Source organism: Mustela lutreola, chromosome 12, assembly GCF_030435805.1.
Source record: "Mustela lutreola isolate mMusLut2 chromosome 12, mMusLut2.pri, whole genome shotgun sequence".
Lineage (NCBI taxonomy): Eukaryota > Metazoa > Chordata > Mammalia > Carnivora > Mustelidae > Mustela > Mustela lutreola.
The window spans coordinates 71,987,143-72,006,236 of NC_081301.1; the positions used below are offsets into that span (position 1 = coordinate 71,987,143).

The 19,094-nt window shown below is 45.9% G+C and overlaps 1 protein-coding gene across 2 annotated transcripts; it reads right to left on the reverse strand.

Moving 5' to 3' along the window:
* Nucleotides 1-9,071: 9,071 nt before the first annotated feature.
* On the reverse strand, nt 9,072-14,325 carry LOC131812843 (procathepsin L-like). Of its 2 annotated transcripts, none has more exons than XM_059142794.1 (8): nt 14,305-14,325; nt 13,464-13,599; nt 13,066-13,188; nt 12,817-12,963; nt 11,977-12,201; nt 11,159-11,321; nt 10,372-10,489; nt 9,072-9,431 (listed from the first exon to the last, which is right to left on the reverse strand). In XM_059142794.1, the coding sequence occupies exons 2-8, from the start codon at nt 13,587-13,589 to the stop codon at nt 9,332-9,334; spliced, it is 1,002 nt and encodes a 333-aa protein (XP_058998777.1). In that variant the 5' UTR covers nt 13,590-13,599; nt 14,305-14,325; the 3' UTR covers nt 9,072-9,331. The 2 variants fall into 2 exon arrangements, with proteins under 2 accessions (XP_058998777.1, XP_058998776.1); XM_059142793.1 differs by lacking the exon at nt 14,305-14,325 and adding an exon at nt 13,984-14,138.
* Between the last annotated feature and the right edge of the window lie 4,769 nt (nt 14,326-19,094).

The window sequence follows — 19,094 nt, forward strand, 5'->3', positions numbered from 1 at the left end:
TAACACAAACTTTCCAAAATCAAATTCTAAAATGAAGTATTTGACCACAATGTAACTACAATATTCCAGAGGATCTCAGGGTCCTGGGATCGAGTCCCGCATCGGGCTCTCTGCTCAGCAGGGAGCCTGCTTTCCTCTCTCTCTCTGCCTGCCTCTCCGACTACTTGTGATTTCTCTCTGTCAAATAAATAAATAAAATCTTAAAAAAATAATAAAAAAAAATAAAAAACAAAACCAACTCAATTTCGCAAATAAATTGGTCTTAACTTGGCTGTCCTTGGTAAAAAGGAGGGTGATTATAGAGAAAAAATAGTGTTTCAATAACATGCCTCTGCGGATATTAGATTCTGATAGGGTTCCTATAAACGGGACTAGATCCTAATTTCTTCTAGTTTCCTCCAAAGCCTGACTACAATTCTCCAAACTAACGTTTTCCACTTTTTCCCATCCTTGGACTTGGAATCATTGGATCACTAAAAGTACCCTTTTTTCCTGAAGCCCTGCAAATTTCATATGAATGACCTGATAGACACTTCAGAGAGATCATCACAACAGCTCGTGTAGAGACAGTCTTCGTGCCTGTGTCTCTCTCGGCCACTCAAAAACATCACCAGAGACACTCAAACTACAAGCCTAGAAAATCTGTCAGACTGCCACTACCTACTCTTACTCTGTCTACAAATGCTTTAAGAGCAACATCTAGAAATTCTCTCCACTGGCTACCCTCAGAACTCAGAAACTGGTTTACAATTCGATTAAATCATTAACCATTATTTTGGTTTTATTGCCATAGAATTGACTCTTCTATTTATTTATTTATTTTTTATAAACATATAATATATTTTTATCCCCAGGGGTATAGGTCTGTGAATTGCCAGATTTACACACTTCACAGCACTCACCATAGCACATACCCTCCCCAATGTCCATAATCCCACCCCCATCTCCTGACCCCCCTCCCCCCAGCAACCCTCAGTTTGTTTTGTGAGATTAAGAGTCACTTATTGTTTGTCTTCCTCCCAATCCCATATTGTCTCATTTATTCTTCTCCTACCCCCCAAACCCCCCATGTTGCATCTCTACTTCCTCATATCAGGGAGATTATATGATAGTTGTCTTTTTCTGATTGACTTATTTCACTAAGCATGATACACTCTAGTTCCATCCATGTCGTCACAAATGGCAAGATTTCATTTCTTTTGATGGCTGCATAGTATTCCATTGTGTATATATACCACATCTTCTTTATCCATTCATATGTTGATGGACATCTAGGTTCTTTCCATAGTTTGGCTATAGTGAACATTGCTGCTGTAAACATTCAGGAGCATGTGCCCCTTTGGATCACTACGTTTGTATCTTTAGGGTAAATACCCAGTAGTGCAATTGCTGGGTCATAGGGTAGTTCTATTTTCAACTTTTTGAGGAACCTCCATGGTTGCACCAGCTTGCATAAAATTGACTCTTTTTGAAAAAGAGCTTATTTTATGGGTGCCTGGGTGTCTCAGGCGGTTAAAGCCTCTGCCTTCAGCTCAGGTCCTGATCTTGGGGTCCTGAGATCGAACCCCACATTGGGCTCTTTGCTCAGTAGGGAGCCTGCTTCCCTCCTCTCTCTCTGCCTGCCTTTCTGCCTACCTGTGATGTCTATCTGTCAAATAAATAAATAAATAAATAATCTTTTAAAAAGAGTTTATTTTAGAAAGAGAGACAGCAATCGGGAAGAGGGTCAAAAGGAGAGAGAGCGTCTCAAGCGGGCTCCCCTCTGAGCGTGGAGCCCGACATGGGGACTCCATTCTAGGACCCTGATCATGACCCGAGCTGAAACCACGAGTTCGGTGTTCAACTGACTGAGCCATCCAGGTGCCCCTGAGTTGCCTCTTATTTATTATCTGATCATTTGAAGCAGAGGCTTAGCTTTGAGAACACACCTGCATCGCCGCCTCCTGAAGTGAATTTGACTGAACTGACCCACTGCCAGAACTGAGTGACTGGTTCAAGGAGATGAAGCCATCTATCAGTTCAACGTTGAATGTGTGAAACTCCCAGAAAAGTTTCAGAGGAAGGAACTGTATTGACCAAAGCCAGGACACCCAAAAATGTGGACCGAAAATCTGGGCTTACGTTGCTGGGTGACAAAACCACCCTTCCTTGCCACCAGAGTCACGCCGCCTGCCTCTCATATCAGCTGTTTTGCAACGTATTCTGCTCTCACAGACTGACAGGATCATAAGAAAAATGGAGAGGGAAAGATATCAACACTATCTATGGCAAAGGTCTTGGAACACTCCAGACTTTGAAAATCACAGTCTCCAACTTAACCTTGTCTGTAAACCACACTATAAAAAGACACTGGTCTTTTTCATGTGGCAGCAAAGCATAGAGAGGGTTCCCGCCTGAATGGCCACAACTATATATGGCCTTTGGATTTCTGGCCCTCTGTCACTTAGCGTGCCACCTTAAATGCCCGCTAAATTACACTTTTTCATAAAATTGTGCCACACAAACATGCCTGTTGAAAACTCATGGAAAACCTGCTTTTGTATCAGAATTCCAAGTTCTTGTCAGCATTAGGGATCTTATTCCTAAGTTTCAGAGATTGTGAACTAGAAAAGGCAATCCTAAATCTCTCTCTGGTAATGGAACACGGGTTCAATACCACTATGCCGGCTTTGAAAATACTCCAGTCCCAAGGTAACAGACTGGGAATCCGCGTAGCATCATGTTCCACATACAGTGTCTTCCCAGCAGGGGGCGCTCGCCCAACCATCAGGGAAAACCTGCTTTTAGGTAAACCCAGTGAGATGCATATCTAATTTAAATCTGTTTTAAAAAAAGAATTAATACTTACCATCAGATAAATGAAACATTTGACAGGGCTGATCTATTTTGAGGGTTGTGGGACTGCTTTCATGATGTGGGGGGAAATGTGTTCTTTTCTGTTTATTCATCCTCATGCTTTTTTTTTTCCTCCCCCAAATGTTTTGAGTCCAGATGACACCCAATTTTACATTAGTTTCAGGTGCACAACACAGTAATTTGCCAACTCTATACAGTAGGCTATGCTCACCACAGGGATCGCTACTGTCTGTTTCTCACTGTACCATTACAGTGCTATTGCGACACCGTTGATGATATTCCCTACACTGTGCTTTTTATTCTCGGGTCTTATTCATTCCACAGCTGGAAGCCCGGACCTCCCATTCCCCTTAACCCCCTTTATTCATCTTCATTCTAATCTATGTTCTTTTTACTCATTTACTACCTGGATTTCTCTCTCCACAGTCCCCAGCTCAGCTGGTAGTCTGTAAACATCCCAGGGAAGTTTTAGAGGAAGAGACTGTGGGGGCCCAGGGAGGACACCCCAAAATGTGCCACAATGGTACATGGATTATCTGGATATGAAGCTGCTTGGGAAACAGCAGGTGCAAGGGCGCCCAGGCGGTCCTCTGTCCCCCCACAAGCCGGAAACGAGTCTCCTGCCCGAGAGGTGCCCTCCCTGTACTGGGAAGTATAAAGATATCCTTAGCCCTGCAGATGGGACTTCAAAGCCCGGAAAGCTGTAGAAAGAAACCTTGTGGCTTTTTTACTCATCTACAACCTCAGCTCAAATTCCACTTAGCATTCCTGCTGGTTTAAAGCTCCCACATCCCTGTTGTCTTTATCCTGTCAATTTCTCACAGGTTATTGTCTTTGTCTAAAATGTATAAAACCTGCCTCTGCCCAGAAAACAACAACAAACCTGCCTGCCTTGGTCATTTCTTTGGGTCTCAAATTCCCTACTAGGCCTCCATGCCTGTGTAATAAAACTTTGTAGGAATTTTTTCTCCCCTTGATCTGTCTCATGTCAATTAAATTCTTAAGCCAGCTGGAAGAATTTTGGAGCGAATAAGGAAATTTCTTTCTCCCTACAAAAGCATGACATTTTTAACTATAAAGAAGTTTATGAATTAAACACAGAAAGGGGGCTCGTGGGTGACTAAGTTGGTTAAGAGTCTGGCTTCACCTCAGGTCTTGATCTCAGGGCCCTGGGGTGAGCTCAGGGTCAGACTCCCTGCTCAGTGGGGAGTCTGCTTCTCCCTCTGCCCCCACATGCCCCCCGGTACCCCCTCTGCCCACTCATACTCTCTCTCTCAAATAAATAAATAAAATCTTAAAAAAAAAAAAAAAAAAAAAAACAGAATCACACCTCAGCACAAGTAAATTATTTTCTTCTAGAAGATGAAACTCCCTGCAATCTTTCTTTTTTTTTGGTTTTATTTGTCAGAGAGAAGGAGAGAGAGAGAGCACACAAGCAGGCAGAGAGTCAGGCAGAGGTGGAGAGAGAAGCAGGCTCCCTGCTGAGCAAGGAGCCCAATGCAAGACTCGATCCCAGGAACTTGGGATCATAACCTGAGATGAAGGCAGCGGCTTAACCCACTGAGCCACCCAGGCATCCCCCTGCAATATTTTAAAACATGAAAATTCAAAAGTTATGAAGCAAGTGAATCACACAACATTGATTAGAGCGGGGATTAAGGAAATAGTGACATCCCCAGTGTGAAAGGTCACAGAATCAAACCGTAAGTTAGATCGTCAGTCTTTTATCCCACACAATAAGGTGAGGCCAGCTTTAAAATAAAACTCGCTTTCTGTATTTTCTGTCCCCAGTCAAGGTTTTCTTTACACGCTCGTCTCACACGACAGGAAAGCTGGCCATGGTGGTGGTTCCGCACTAACTGTCCCGGGCCTTGGCCATCAGCATGGAGTCCTGAGTTCCCCAGACTGTGTCCCAGTCAAAAGAAGCCAGGGTTTGCCAATTATTCCAGAGGAACAAACATTTCCTTTCAAGAACAATCACACCCGACACTGAGGAGGGCATCAGAGGCCAGGACAGATTCAGGAAGAATCCTGAGAGGCCTTTCCTGTTGTCTCCAGCTGACACATTCCCCTGCCTGAGGCACCCAGGGGAATGAATGCTCGAGTTCTAACCCAGCACACAGTCCTTCTTTCCCAGACCTTTCACAAAACTGAAACATGAGCAGGAAAAGGAAAATCTTTGGGACAGATGTGTTTCAGGAATTTAAAAAAATCCAGTTTAGAAATGCAGTGGTGGAAATCTATCCCAGCTTGAGACAGTACCTTCCTGTGGTTGTCCCATGAATATGCCTGTGTTCCCGCCACGTGGGATAAACGCTTCTGGGATTTCACAAGTGTGATCAAGGGTTGGGGCACTTGTCTCCAAGCACCAGTTCCAAACAGGATTCCTTTTCGATGTCCAAGATAAGTATTCTTGGCTTTCTATACCTGTTCTTGACAATCCAATAATTTTGGTTCTCGGGTTCTTCTTCAGATCCATAAATAAACAGCAGAGCACCGTGATTCAGCTCTTCACTGCTGTGGTTTGGATCATAATAAATATCTGGAAAGTAAATTCTAATGTTGGGCTGAGGTTTCCCACGTGACAAGGGGTAGTAACAGCTTATCAGCCTATCAGCCACAGTAACGGAGATGTATCAAAATTCAGTTGCACTATAAATCCAGCTAAGATTAAAAGTCAGATAGTTTTGTTTAGGTAAGCTAGGGGTTTAGGCCCTCCTCTGATCTTAGCAGAAACACAAAGTGTCGCAATCTCTTTTGTAAACAATAGTCAAGAGGCATAAAAATAATGCCTCTTGTGAGTCTCCTTAAAGAATGTGAGCCTACGGTAACAGCAGAGAACACAAAATGACTTGGGCTAAGGGCTCCTTTCCAGTGTTAATCTCAGTAATAACATTCTTTAAAAATTTTCAAGGTCTAACAATTGGAAAAAGGTATAGCAAGCTATACCAATCAAATTATGTAGCCATTTCCATATATTGATAATGTGTTTTAAATCATGGGCATTTGGATCTGGTCATGACAGTGGAAACAGAAGGCATAAATGTTATGGGTGCAGGATGAACTGTGTGAAATCCACAGCCCCCGCCCCCCAAATTCTACATTGAATTCTGCGTACCATAGTGTCACTCCTGCTGTATCTTAGGGTGGTTTTCCGATCTTTCTACCTCTATTTCTCCATAGACAGATGCGTACCCTCTTTATAGAACCGGAAGGTGTCCAGGCTTGCACGGAGAGCAGCAGGGACGGGCCCCACAGCTGCCACCACCAGCACAAGGGACTTCTCCTGTGGAGGCATGCTCACCGGGCCGGTGGCACTGGCTGCAGGATGCCTGGGTCTGTATGCGCAGGGTCCGTCCTTTCAGAGGGAAAGGGGAAGAGACTTGATCACTACATCCACCTCCTGGGGAGCATGAGTTCAAGACAGCTTACAGGTGAGTGATTTCCAAGCCAAATATGTCGTAAAGCATCCCAGGAGCTGAAATGCTATTGGTTGTTTTGAAATTGAAAAACTACCTTGTATGTGTTCAATGAATTATTCAGGGTCTACGTGTCCTTAAGAACTGGTTCATTCCAGAGAAATCTGTACCCTGTATGGAATGGTATGTATGTCTCCCTGTAACATAGAAATAAAAATAATCACCACCGAGGCAGAGAACTGTTCCTGGTTCGTCTGGTTTAATGACAGTCCTGACAGTTTGCAGCTCTAGGGTCCACCATTTAAAATGCAAATATTAAGTATGGTATCTGGCTTCTTCAAAAACATGTGACTCTGGGAGCAGAGCTGGACTGATGACATGTGAGGAGTTCCACTTACCCCTGGGCGATATGGTTAGGATTCCTCTGAATCCAGGCCTCCATTGTTCGGAACATGCTGGAAGGTGTAATTCATCAGGCCACCATGGCAGCCCTCACTGCCTTGAGACCAAGAACAGTCCAGCGGGTTCCACTCGCTCAGTGACACAAGTTTGTCTGTTTTCCAGAACCTGTGTCCTTCGAGGGCACCGGCTTTCCTAAAAGCCCAGACAGAAGCACACTGACCTGAAGCCAAATTAGAAAGCTCTCATTCTAAACTGAAATGAAACTAAAAATGTAGTGAAATCTAATCACGTGATTTCTTTTTCCGCAAAGAAGGGCAGCAGGCATGAGAAAGATATGCATGAAAGTGGGAGTTGGTGGGCGGGTCTCTGAGGTGATCTGTGCATCAGTCCGAATTCTCCAGAGACACGGAGCCAATAGGATTCAAGCCCCCTCAGCCACACAGACACAGACACACAGACACATAGACACACAGACCCACACCCCATGCCACAGTCTTGAGGCAGACTTCCTTCTTCCCCTAAAAGCCCCAGGTTTGCTCTTAAGACATCCAACTGGAGCTGCCTGGGTGGCTCAGTGCATTAAGCCTCTGCCTTCAGCTCAGGTCATGATCTCAGGGTCCTGGGATCGAGTTCCGCATCGGGCTCCATGCTGGGCAGGGAGCCTGCTTCCTCCTCTCTCCCTCTCTCCCTCTCTGCCTACTTGTGATCTCTCTCTCTCTGTCAAATAAATAAAATCTTTAAAAAAAGAAAAAAGACATCCAACTGATCGGTGAGGCTGGAGGGGTTCAGGACACGCTCCCCCAGAATGTACCACATGGGCATACGGGTTATTTTCAGCGGAGGGCACTTGAGAAGCAGAGGAGGGAGGCAGGAAGGGCTCTCTGACAACCCCCTTCCGAAAGCAGGTCATAGCATTTCCCACGAGAAAGGGGTTCTCTCCCCTGAGAAAGGAGCCAGCAAGAGAACATTCTGATCACCAGAGTCCGGGCGTCCACACCGAGCCGCCACCTGTGCAAACACACTTCCCACCCAACCCCCATCTTCCACGCCTTCTGCCTCCTGCCCCCACAGGTGTCTCCTCGTCCCTCCCCACAACTTACTGCTCTTTGTCTTGTTATGTCTCTACAAACGTGTCGATTCTTGTCTGGAAGGTCTAGTCGCTACTGGCTCTGGTCACTTCTTTGGATCTTCCTTCTCTCAATGAAGGCTTCCAGATGCACATAAAAACCCAACAAAACTTATACGCTTTTTTCCTGTGAATCTACCTTGTTCCTGTTTAATTCTTGGGCCAGGCCAGAGATCCCAAGAGGGTGGAGGAGGACTTCCTGCCCGCACATGCCTGCCCACATTATTGAGAGAAATCTTTATTTAAACCCTGTCGGCCGATTGTAGTTGCTTATAACTTGTACGTAGGGACCGCACAGCAAGGTCTAGGATAGTGTTCGATCAGAGAGCTGGGTGCTCTGGATGCCCTCACCGGTCTCTACTGCTGAGGCCCCTGCTCTGTTGCTGAAGCCTGGACTCACGTCTGGGGGCTTACCCCTCAGCCCTTTTGGGCCCAAGACACACCAATCCACTGTGTCTGGTCCTTCCTCATCTGCCCACACTAGCAGGTGGGGAAGAGGCACTCGCAACGGGCTCTGGGACATCCGTCTTGTAGCTCCACTGGGTTGTAGCTATCCGGGGTCCAATGACCCTGATCTCTAATGCATTTCTCTACTATTGAAATCCTATGGGTGTGTGTTCACTTTTTAAAAATGCAAAGTCTTTTCCTTGTTAAGATAATGTACCTTTGTCTCTATAGATCCGTTGGTCCCATTTTGCTTCATTCCAGGGTTGGGTCAGACACAGCCCAAGGGCAGCTGTCATAAGATGTGCATAGTTGCAACTGCAAGAACCAGAGGCCACTCAGTATTCTCCTAATGGACCACTGGCACATGCGGTTATGTCTTTAGAGCCCTGTCAAAAATAAAACCATGGGCCCAACATGGCATCTCTTAGGTAAAGGTCCCAAGTTAATAAACCAAGACTTAACACCTAAGTTAACTGCAGTTTCAACCTCTTCCCTGCTACAACATGACCTTTACCAGGCGATAATGGGAACATGCTGGTCTGCACCAGGACACATACTGAGGGACCCTTTCTGGTCCCTGACGGACAACAACTTTGCTAACAGATTCTTTGCTCATACTTTCCTTTTTCTGCTCCCTTTTTACATGTACAAGCCTTTCTTTATTGGTAGCTCTTGGAGTTCTTCTCTACTTGCTAGATATATACGAAGCTGTCTGATTCATGAATCCTTTATTAAGCCAATTAGATCTTTGTAATTTATTTGTTTTTTTGTTATTTAACAGCCTGAGTCTATAAGTTAATTATATTAAAAACTTCCCCCACTTCTACTTTAAAATGGTTTTATTTTAAAAGGTTTAACTTAACATAGCAGTACAAGATATAAAAATTCAAAATCCATTAAACAAGTCAACCACACAAAGCTGTCCAAAGCAGCAATTAAAGAAATCACAAAATCGGATCACAGGTTAGATCTCCAGTGGCTTGAGTGTTTCATTCCACACAATGAGGTGTGATCACTTGTAAGAGAAAATTCCTCTTCTGCCTATTCGGTCCCCAGTCGAGGTCTGCCTTATGCTCTCATTTCACACAGTAGGAAAGCTGGCTGCGGTGGCGATTCCACAGTGATTGTCCCGGTCCTTGGCCATCAGTATGTAACCCTGTGTGCCCCAGTCTGTGCCCCAGCTGGAAGAGGATAGCGTTTGCCAATTATTCCAGAGGAACAAACACATTTCCCTTCATGAGCAATCACACCCGACACTGAGCAGGGCAGGACAGGGCCAGGACAGATTCAGGAAGAATCCGAGAAGCCGTTCCTGTTCTTGTTCGAGTTCTAACTCAGCTCATAATTCTACTCCTGAACCTTTCATAGACTTTCATAGAACCTTTCACATAGACTACAAAGTGAGAGACCCCAAAATGCTTAGGATCAGATGTGTTTCAGAAATTAAAATAAAGGGGACACCTGGGGGGCTCAGTTGGTTAAGTGTCTGCCTTCAGCTCAGACCATGATCCAGGGTCCTGGGATCGAGCCTGTCATTGGACTCCTTATGCAGCAGGGAGCCTGCTTCTCCCTCTCCCTCTGCCTGCCTCTCTGCCTACTTGTGCTATCTCTCTGTCAAATAAATAAATAAAATCCTTTTAAAAAAATTAAAGAATGAAAAAAGAGAAATTTTTTAAAATCTCCAATTTAGAAATGCAACAGTACCAAAACTATAACAGGATCCCCCAGCTCGAGACAGTACCTCACTGTGGTTGTCTCATGAATATGCCTGCGTTCCCCCTACATGGGGTTAACACTTCTGGGATTTCAGAAGTGTGCTCAAGGGTTGGGGGACCTGCCTCCAAACACTGATTCCAAAAAGGATTCCCTTTTCAACTTTAAAGATAAGTATTTTCGGCTTTTTTTAAAAAGTCTATTTCTTATTCCATTATAGATCACTTAGTTTTGTCTTTTTCTTTTACAGAAATGTATAGTATATTCATTATATTTTTAAAACAATTTTTTTTTTTATTAAGTAAACACTATCTCCGACGTGGGACTTGAACTCATGGTCTTGAGATCAACAGAGACATGTTCTACCTACTGAGCCAGCTGGACGTCCCTATTTTTGGCTTTTTATACCTGTTCTTGACAATCCAGTATTTTTGCTTCTCTGAGTCTTCTCCTTGAGAACCATAGCCCACCACCAGAATACCATGATCCAAGTTTTCACTGCTGCAGTTTGGATCGTAGTAAATGCCTGGAGAAGAGAGATTCAGGGCTGGGGTGACGATCTCCAGGAACATGTGATCCAGTCTATCAACCACAACCAACAGGAGGCATTTCAAAGTTCAGTTAAATGACATAACCCCAGGTAAGATTTAAAAATCAGATTGATTTATTGATTTACTTTTAGCTAGGCGAGGGATTTAGGCGTTCATCTAATACCAGCAGAAAGACAAACTGGCACAATCTCTTTTGTAAACACTTTGTCAAGAAACATAGACGAACACTGATTGACACCTTGTGGTTCGACTTTGAGCACGTCACCTTAAGGAAACACAACCCAGAGCACAATATTACTTGAGCCGAGGGGTTCTTGCCAGTTTCAATAACAGTAGTAAAATTCTTTGGAATGTTTCAAGGTCTAATAGTTAGGAAAAAAGGAAAGTAAATTGAGATACACCAGTTGAATTATGTAGCCATTTAAATACATTTATGATGTACTTAAAATCACGGGGATATGGGTCAGGTCATGGCAGATGGAAACAATGGGCACAAAAATTACATGTGCAGAGAAACACGGCTCTGTTAAATCCTCACCCTCCAAAATTCCACATTGACTTCTACATACCAGAGTCAATGCTATTGTATGTAATGGTGGTTTTCCCATTTTTCTGCCTAAATTTCTACATAAATAGATGCTTACCCTTATGATAGAACTGGAAGGTACTCAGGCTTGCATCGATCGCAGCAGAGATGGGCCCCACAGTGGCCACCGCCAGCTTAAGGGACTCCTCCTCCGGATGGATGTCCATGAAGCCAGTGTCATTGGCGGCGGATTGCTCAGGCTTGTATTTGCAGGATTCATCCTTTCAAAGGGACAGGGGAGGAGATTTGATCACTACCATCCACCTCCTGGGGAACATGAGTTCAAGACAGTTTGTAGCTCAATGTTTCCCAAGTCAAGTTTGTTAGGAAGCATCCTAGGAGCCGAAACGCTATTGGCTGTTTTGAAATTGAAACATTAGCTGGTGTGTTCTTCATGAGACACTCTCAGTCTACCTGTCCATAAGAAGCTTTTCATTCTGGAGAAGTCTGTACTATATATAGAATGGTATCAAATGGCCCCATAACAGAAATAGGAAGAGTTGCATGGTCACTATCAAGGCAGAGAATATAGGATTTTTGTTGTTGCTGTTGTTGCTGTTTTTTAGGATTTTATTTATTTATTTGACAGAGGGAGAGACAGCAAGAAAGGGAACACAAGCAGGGGCAGTGGGAGAGGGAGAAGCAGGCTTCCTGCCGAGCCCAGGACCCTGGGATCGTGACCCGAGCCAAAGGCAGATACTTAACGACTGAGCCACCCAGGCGCCCCCGGCTAATAGAGTTTAATGATAGTTCTGACAGTTGGTGCTGTAGAGTCTACAACATAAATGGTGAGAATGAAATGTGATATCTGTTCTATCTGTATGTGTTCAATGCTAAAAAGCAGAGCTGGAATGACAGGTAGGGAGCACTACTTACCTGTGCACGATACGGATAAGATTCCTCCGAGTCCAGGCCTCCGTTGTCCTTCACGTACTGGAAGGCGTAATCCATCAGGCCACCACTGCAGCCCTCATTGCCTTCTGCCTGAGAGCAGTCCACCAGGTTCTGCTCGCTCAGTGACACCAGTCTTTTGGTTTTCCGAAACATCTGTCCTTCGAGGGCTCCAGTTGCACTAAAAGCCCAACAAGAACCACAGGGACCCTGAAACAAATTTTAAAAATTCTCAGTCTTGGGCGCCTGGGTGGCTCAGTGGGTTAAGCCGCTGCCTTCGGCTCAGGTCATGATCTCAGGGTCCTGGGATCGAGTCCCGCATCGGGCTCTCTGCTCAGCAGGGAGCCTGCTTCCTCCTCTCTCTCTCTCTCTGCCTGCCTCTCTGCCTGCTTGTGATCTCTCTCTGTCAAATAAATAAATAAAAAATCTAAAAAAAAAAAAAAATTAAAAAAAAAAAAAATTCTCAGTCTATGGGGCGCCTGGGTGGCTCAGTAAGTTAAGCCTCTGCCTTCGGCTCAGGTCATGGTCTCAAGGTCCTGGGATTGAGCCCTGCATCGGGCTCTCTGCTCAGCAGGGAGCCTGCTTCCTCCTCTCTCTCTGCCTGCCTCTCTGCCTACTTGTGACCTCTGTCTGTCAAATAAATAAATAAAATTAAAAAAAAAATTCTCAGTCTACAAAACAAATATCAATATTTGACAGCAGCCCACCGATCCGGAAACTATTTTAAAACATCACGAGCTGCACACTTTTCTCAGCTGACCACAGCAAGGACACCGATTCCTTTCACCTCTCCTCCTGAGGGTGACCTGTGGAGTACTGTCCCACCTGATTCTTCACGGGGGTCACGTAGCCTTTCTTTCTCCAGTCCACAGATGAGGGGGTCTCAGCAAAGGGAGGTGCTTGGAACACGTTCCCCTCCTTGCGCTTCTGGCTTTTAAGGCCATTCATCACCTGCTTGAATTCTTCATTGGTCTTCAAGGAAAAGGAAGTAGAATGTTGACAAGCAGCAGATTATTTGGGCAAAGCACCGAGGAGGGGACGCATGAAACGTTCAGCAACCCGGGTCACACTCACCAGGTCACCAAAAGCATTCATTGCCATTGTGAAGCTGTGTTTCCCTTGGCTGTACTCCTGGTTGTGCTGTTTAATCACTTTCAGATTCTTCTCCCACACTGCTCTCCTCCACCCTTCTTCATTCTGCAGAAAAACAAATAAATTTTCATCTTTATTTATATTTAAAACCAGCTCACCTGCACCAAGTGGATGTGCTCACAGAGGGGAGCAGAGACCTTGACCGGGGCTGGGCTGATGCTCCCGGAGCTGCTCTCCAGCAACCACACAGCAAGACATCTGTCCCCATCCTGTGCAGTGTATCGGGTACCAGCGGCCTCCAGAAGCTACTCCCCGCTGTGAACTCACACCAGCATAGAACATTCTCTGGGGTCTCAGTGGACAGCTCAGATGTTACCAACCTCGTCATACAGTTTCCCATGTGCTGCCTTCCACTGGGACCAGCGCGCATCTAAGCTCTGATAGAGTTTTGGAGCAGCTGAGACTATTCCCAGGCAAAGCGCAGCCAGGAAGGGAGAAGGATGCATGTTTCAAAACCTAGGAAGAAAAGAAAAGAGTTTCTGATTAGACCAAACCATCTAAAAAGCCATCCTTCTTCCTTCTGAGATGTAAGGCCACTGAGGGGGAGTACAAACACGCACTCCATCCTCCCGAGTGCTTCCACGGGGCTGTGGAGGAAGGCTGGGGGTGTGGGATGGGCAGGGGGTCTGCCGCCCTGTGACCCGCCTGCCACTTTCAGGGAACCTGCGTCTCAGCACAGGGAGGGGAGGGCCCTGGCAGCGAGGTGTCAGGGGAATCAAGCTGCCCTGTCCGGAAGCGTCAAATCCATGGTCAGCGCCTCCTGGGAGCCCAGAACCTCCACTGCCGAGGCAGGCAGCCGCGCGGGTGGCCCCCTGCTCAGGTTCGGCACGAGAAGACCACCTGTGGCCAGTGGCGCGAGGCAGTGCAGCTGCGCAGTCTCGATCACAGATGCGTGTCCTGAGTTCCAGAAGGCCCGGCAGTGGGGTGAAGCCAAGCTTTTAGGGCCGGGATCGGGCCAGGTCAGCCCCGCCCCCAGCGCCAGTTCAGGCTGCGAGAGGCTGAGTCAGCCTGGGGGCGGGGCCTGTGCGCCCGGGAGCTCCGCGAAGCTGGGACACGCTGGGCAAGCCCACCTCGGGGGACCTGGGGGAGGCGAGCCGGGGGACCGGGGACGGGGACTGAGAAGGGAATCCGGTCCCTCCCTAGGGACCCCCATCCACTAACCGGCAGAAATGGATGTGTTGGCAGGTGGTTCACGAAAAGAGGCTCACAGGGAGCCCCAAGTGGGTTTCCAGCGTGACCCTGCCTGTCCTCTAGTCCTAGAGTCGGGTTAAAATCTCCCCGCGGGCTGAGAACAGGATAATCTAGTCCAAGTGGTTCCTGTTTATTCCAAGCGGAGATGGGGCAGCTGGAGGAAGTAGAGCCCACGGGGGAAAGTGATACCGTGGTTTCAGGATGGGATGTCTCCGAGTTATGGAAAAATCTGGAGAGGGCTGGAAATCTCCGAACAGGCAGTGTGCTGGGCAAGTCTCAAGGGCTTTCAAGGAACTGGACTGACAGGGAAGGTGTGACATTTGTAATGTTCCTGCGCTGACTCCCCGGGCAGTTTCTTTTTCCCTTCTCATGCCTTTCTCAAAACTGACAGAAACATGTTATTTACAGAGAAATCCGGCTTAATAAAAAGAAAAAAGGCGGGAAGTAGAAACTGCTTTTTCCTCCCCACTCTCTGCATTACGGGTTATTACGGGCCTCAGTATCCAATGTGATCTTCTTCAGATTTAAAAGAAATTTGTCTTATTCATGTTTTACCTCAATGATTATTACTTTAATTTACAGTGAATGTCAGGATTTAAATGACAGTTTGTGAAAATATTTTAAATGGAGGAAAACATACAAGATATACAAATGTTAATTTATATCATTAAAAACTTAAGGAACACAAACCGGAAGCATTGTCACTATTTGGGGAATGTGGTAGCATTTTCAGCAGAATTGAAACTGAGAGTGTATTTGACTGAACTGACTCCAAGTATCAGGGCAAGCCAGCATTACTCAGGGCTTCTGTCTGGCTGGGGTTGGGGGGGTCGGGTAGAGTAAGGGGCAGAAATGCATTTGTACTTTCAACTTGATTAGTAATGACTCAACTGTGGGAGGAAGATCAAATCTTTTCTCCCCTGCCATGGGGTCTGAGGGACAGGCCCTGCTGCTCCTTCTTGCTTGGGGCATTGTGGATAGGGCTTTAGCCTCACACTGAAACAGCCTTGAAGGCCACTGCTGAGCCTTCCCACTGCCATCAGCTTCCTCCATCTGACCATCTCATTTATGCTCCCTAATGCTTCAGCAGTTCTGTTCTGAGTGGGTAATAGAAACACTTAAAAACCTTTCTAGAACATCACCAATAATCCATGGATGACATTAAAACAAAGCTAGCCGTATTTTTATTTATTTGCTTGTTTATTTATATTATTATTATTTTTAAAGATTTTATTATTTGACAGAGAGAGACACAGCGAGAGAGGGAACACAAGCAGGAGGAATGGGAGAGGGAGAAGTAGGCTCCCCGCCGAGCAGGGAGCCTGATTTGGGGCTCGATCCCAGGATACTGGGATCATGACCCGAGCTGAAGGCAGACGCCCAACGACTGAGCCACCCAGGTACCCCAAGCTAGCCATGTTTTTAAGAGAAAGTAATATTTTGGGCAAAAAAATTCCATTTGATGCTAGAGTTAGTTTTTCCCTCTTGAAAAACATTTTCCCCCTTGAAAAACATGTTTTCTACTTAATTCAGAATTTTTCAGATTTGTAACAACTTGAGTTGATGAGTCTAGCCTAAAAAGTATTAGAGAAAGGAAAGGAAATCTTACAGAAGTTTTGACACAAAGTACTTCTGCAATGCAACAAGGCATCTCCACTTCTGTAGAAGCTACAGAGTTGGCTGGATTCCATGGCCTAGAGACGACTGGCCCTAATAGTTCAATGAAATATAAGACAATGTAATGATCTGTCATTCCAGCATTATGCCTCCATTTCTTAGGTCTGCAGGGGAGATAGTGTTCATTCATTGAATAAATATTTATTTAGACCATTCATCTATCAGGTGAGGGGTGAACATGATGCTTGGCTGGCAAGACACAGGTACACAGAGAAATATTTACTAATTCAGGCCACTGATTTTAAGACAACATAGTTTTTGGTTCAAATGTTGATACTGCCACTCAACAGTCATGTAACTTTGGCAAGACATTTTCACCTTGTAGGGTCTATGGTCTCACCTGGCAAAGGGGATTGAAAATGCCCATTTCTGAGGGGGTATGGTAAGGATTATAGAGGATAAGTTATATAGTGGTTAGTATATAGTCCCTAGCATGAAACTACTATTATTATTCTCAATGATGTCCTAGAATTTAAGAGAGCTCTTATCATCAAATTACCCTTCTTTGGTCATGTCTTACGGTGTATCACTGATGGTTTTAGAATATCAGACAATCCAGACATAATAGGACAGACAACAAGCCCTTCAGGTCTGGAGAGGACCAAGCCCCTGGGGCTGTAAGACCCGGCCGAGATGGACAGAGGATTTTGAACACGAGACCACAGATACCCAGCTGAAGCCATTCCAACACGCTGCCTCATGGGTGCTCTGGGCTCAAGGTTGGATGGAGAGTCAAGGACGAAGGTGACCTTGGAGTCTTTCAACCAAACCAGCTTCCATCATCATGGCTTTATGCCCCGAGTTTCCCTGCTTGTTGAGTGCCTCACTGTGCACGATGTTCTGAAATTGGTCATCTGTGGGCAGATTTTGGGACAAAATGCACCGTTGAGTCCAGGCCTTGCCTTGGAGAACCTTGCTCATGGGTGACCCATGTCGGAAGCCGGTGCTCTTCCCCCTTTTCTCTTGTATCTCAGAAACATGATATGCAAGCCCAAAATGACTTTGTAGACACCTAGCAGGTTCACTCTCCGGTTGGTCCTGGCAAACTGGACTTGTCAGCAAGCATGAGTGCACCGTTGCCTTAAACTTTCAGTTTCTAGATCCTGACCTATTCATACTCTAGTGGAGAAGACAGTAGTTTGTTGTAAAAATACAGAGTATGTGAATGTGTAATTATCAAATGGGACAATTAACCAAAGCAGTTTACCTGGCTCATGAGCAACGATGTCACACATTCCCATGTCGTGTTCCTGGAGATGGGACAATAACCGAGAGACCGCACCCCTCCCCTGGCCTCCACAAGGTCATTACCCTAGGTACAGTCCCTAATCCTTTGCCACTATGTCCATTTAAACATTTCTGGGAAGTTCTTCCTGGGCTCTATGACTGTGCAAGGACTTCTGGGAAGATCCTCTCTTCTCCCTGTAGGAACCACCAACCTCTTCCCCCGCAGAAGATCCCCATGCTTGAGTTATTTCTTCTAGAGCAGGTCCTAAGGCAGGGTGGCAGGGCTGTGGGGAGACTGTATCCGATGCTGTAGCCGCCCGCAGGCCTGTGTCATATGTGATGTGAGAGGGGAGGGAGATTTTCTGAACTGTCAGTGTTCATTTCTTATTTGTATTTCTTTTCTTGGAACATGTACCTTCTGTGGCCAGGGACATCCTTGTCTCATAAATGATGAGAATTTTAACAACAGGAATGCAAGAGGAGAGAGCATTGTTCGGCACTTGACATCCCAGTTAGAATTCCTGAGTCCAGGAGGCCTCTGAAAACCAAGCTTTAAAGAGAGAGAAGAAGATTTCCTAATCCTAGGGCCCAATCTGAAAACCTCACATAAGGTCATTGCATGCAGGAATTAGTCCTTTGCCTAGTGGAGTGGGAGGAAGAGGGGGGAAAGTGTCTCTCTAACACAGGGAGAGGGGAACAGCCTGCTTCACTTACGCCTATGCTCATGTGTGGCTGGTGGGCTCTGGAAGATTCCCAGCACAGCCTTTGGCAAGGAGGGGTGCAGCTCACCTATTTGAAATGACCAAGACTAGCAAACACAGACTGCTACTAAGACCCCAGGACACTTGCACAGCCATAGGAAGGAGAAGAGACTTCTTAAAGAATGAAAGAGGCTAGATTTTGCAAGAGTGGTTCCAAGTCGGATTTATTTTAAGAAAAATAAAGGAATATGATAGTCCTCGATAGTATGGATAGTAATTACACTGAACGGCAGAATTAGAGTCGTGGCTGAAGCTGAAAGGGACTCATTATTTCTCAGAAAGTGAAAGGAAATGAATAGGGTTGTTGGAATGTGGGAAATTAAGGTTATAGCTTCTCCTTAGGCCATTCCTCTAATTCCAGTCGAATCATCCTAAGTTCAAGGCCTTCTTAGCTGCTAACAGGATGAAAGTTAACAAACATAAAAACAAAATGTTACAGTCTCTCTAATGGTTTAAGACATTTTTGTCTTATCAGCCATGTGTATTTAGCCTTGGGTGTCTGCATCCTGGCTGGGGAACTCCTTTCCCACACCCGACTCTCTTCCACCTGATTTTTGTGCACCCCTGTTGCAAAGGGACCTATTCCCAGCCGCAGTCCTGTAATTTGCATAATGGAGTGCTCAGTGAGCTCAGAGGAATCCAAGCAGTCTGGGCACAAATGTGACCCTGGCTGTGCCAGCTGGTGTTACTAGAATGCTCAAGGGTAGGTGCCAGTGATCACCTGTACGGGAGAGGAGCCGGCCCCAGGAGCACAGGGCTTGGGCTGAACGCAGGTGAAATGCGACCCCCCAGTCCTCTCCTCCAGGCACCATGGGACAGCGTACATAGTGCACAAGCATCAGCAGGGGTCAGCCAGGAAATCTGCTGCTGCAGGGAAGGTACACAGCCTGTTCCACCTCTGTTTGCTTGGTGCTAAAGATCAAAGACAGGTGGAGCAGGCTGAAGATCCCAGCTGGCTGGCCACACTCACATGACCGGACCAGAGGGCTGGACATGCCTTGTTCTCCCACTCAGGTGTCCCTCAGGTGGTCAGGATGAAAGGATAACATTCATTACCTGTTGACTTTCTTGTACGCAACCCGCTCTGATTCAGCC

Bases quoted from the DNA above. Each gene is read 5' to 3' on its own strand.
- LOC131812843 (XM_059142794.1), bottom strand. From the start codon at position 13,589: ATGCATCCTTCTCCCTTCCTGGCTGCGCTTTGCCTGGGAATAGTCTCA. The intron at 13,189-13,463 runs GTTGGTAACATC...GTTTTTCTGCAG, and splicing joins ATGGGAAACTGTATGACGAG to AATGAAGAAGGGTGGAGGAG. The intron at 11,322-11,976 runs GTAAGTAGTGCT...TCCCTTTGAAAG, and splicing joins CTTATCCGTATCGTGCACAG to GATGAATCCTGCAAATACAA.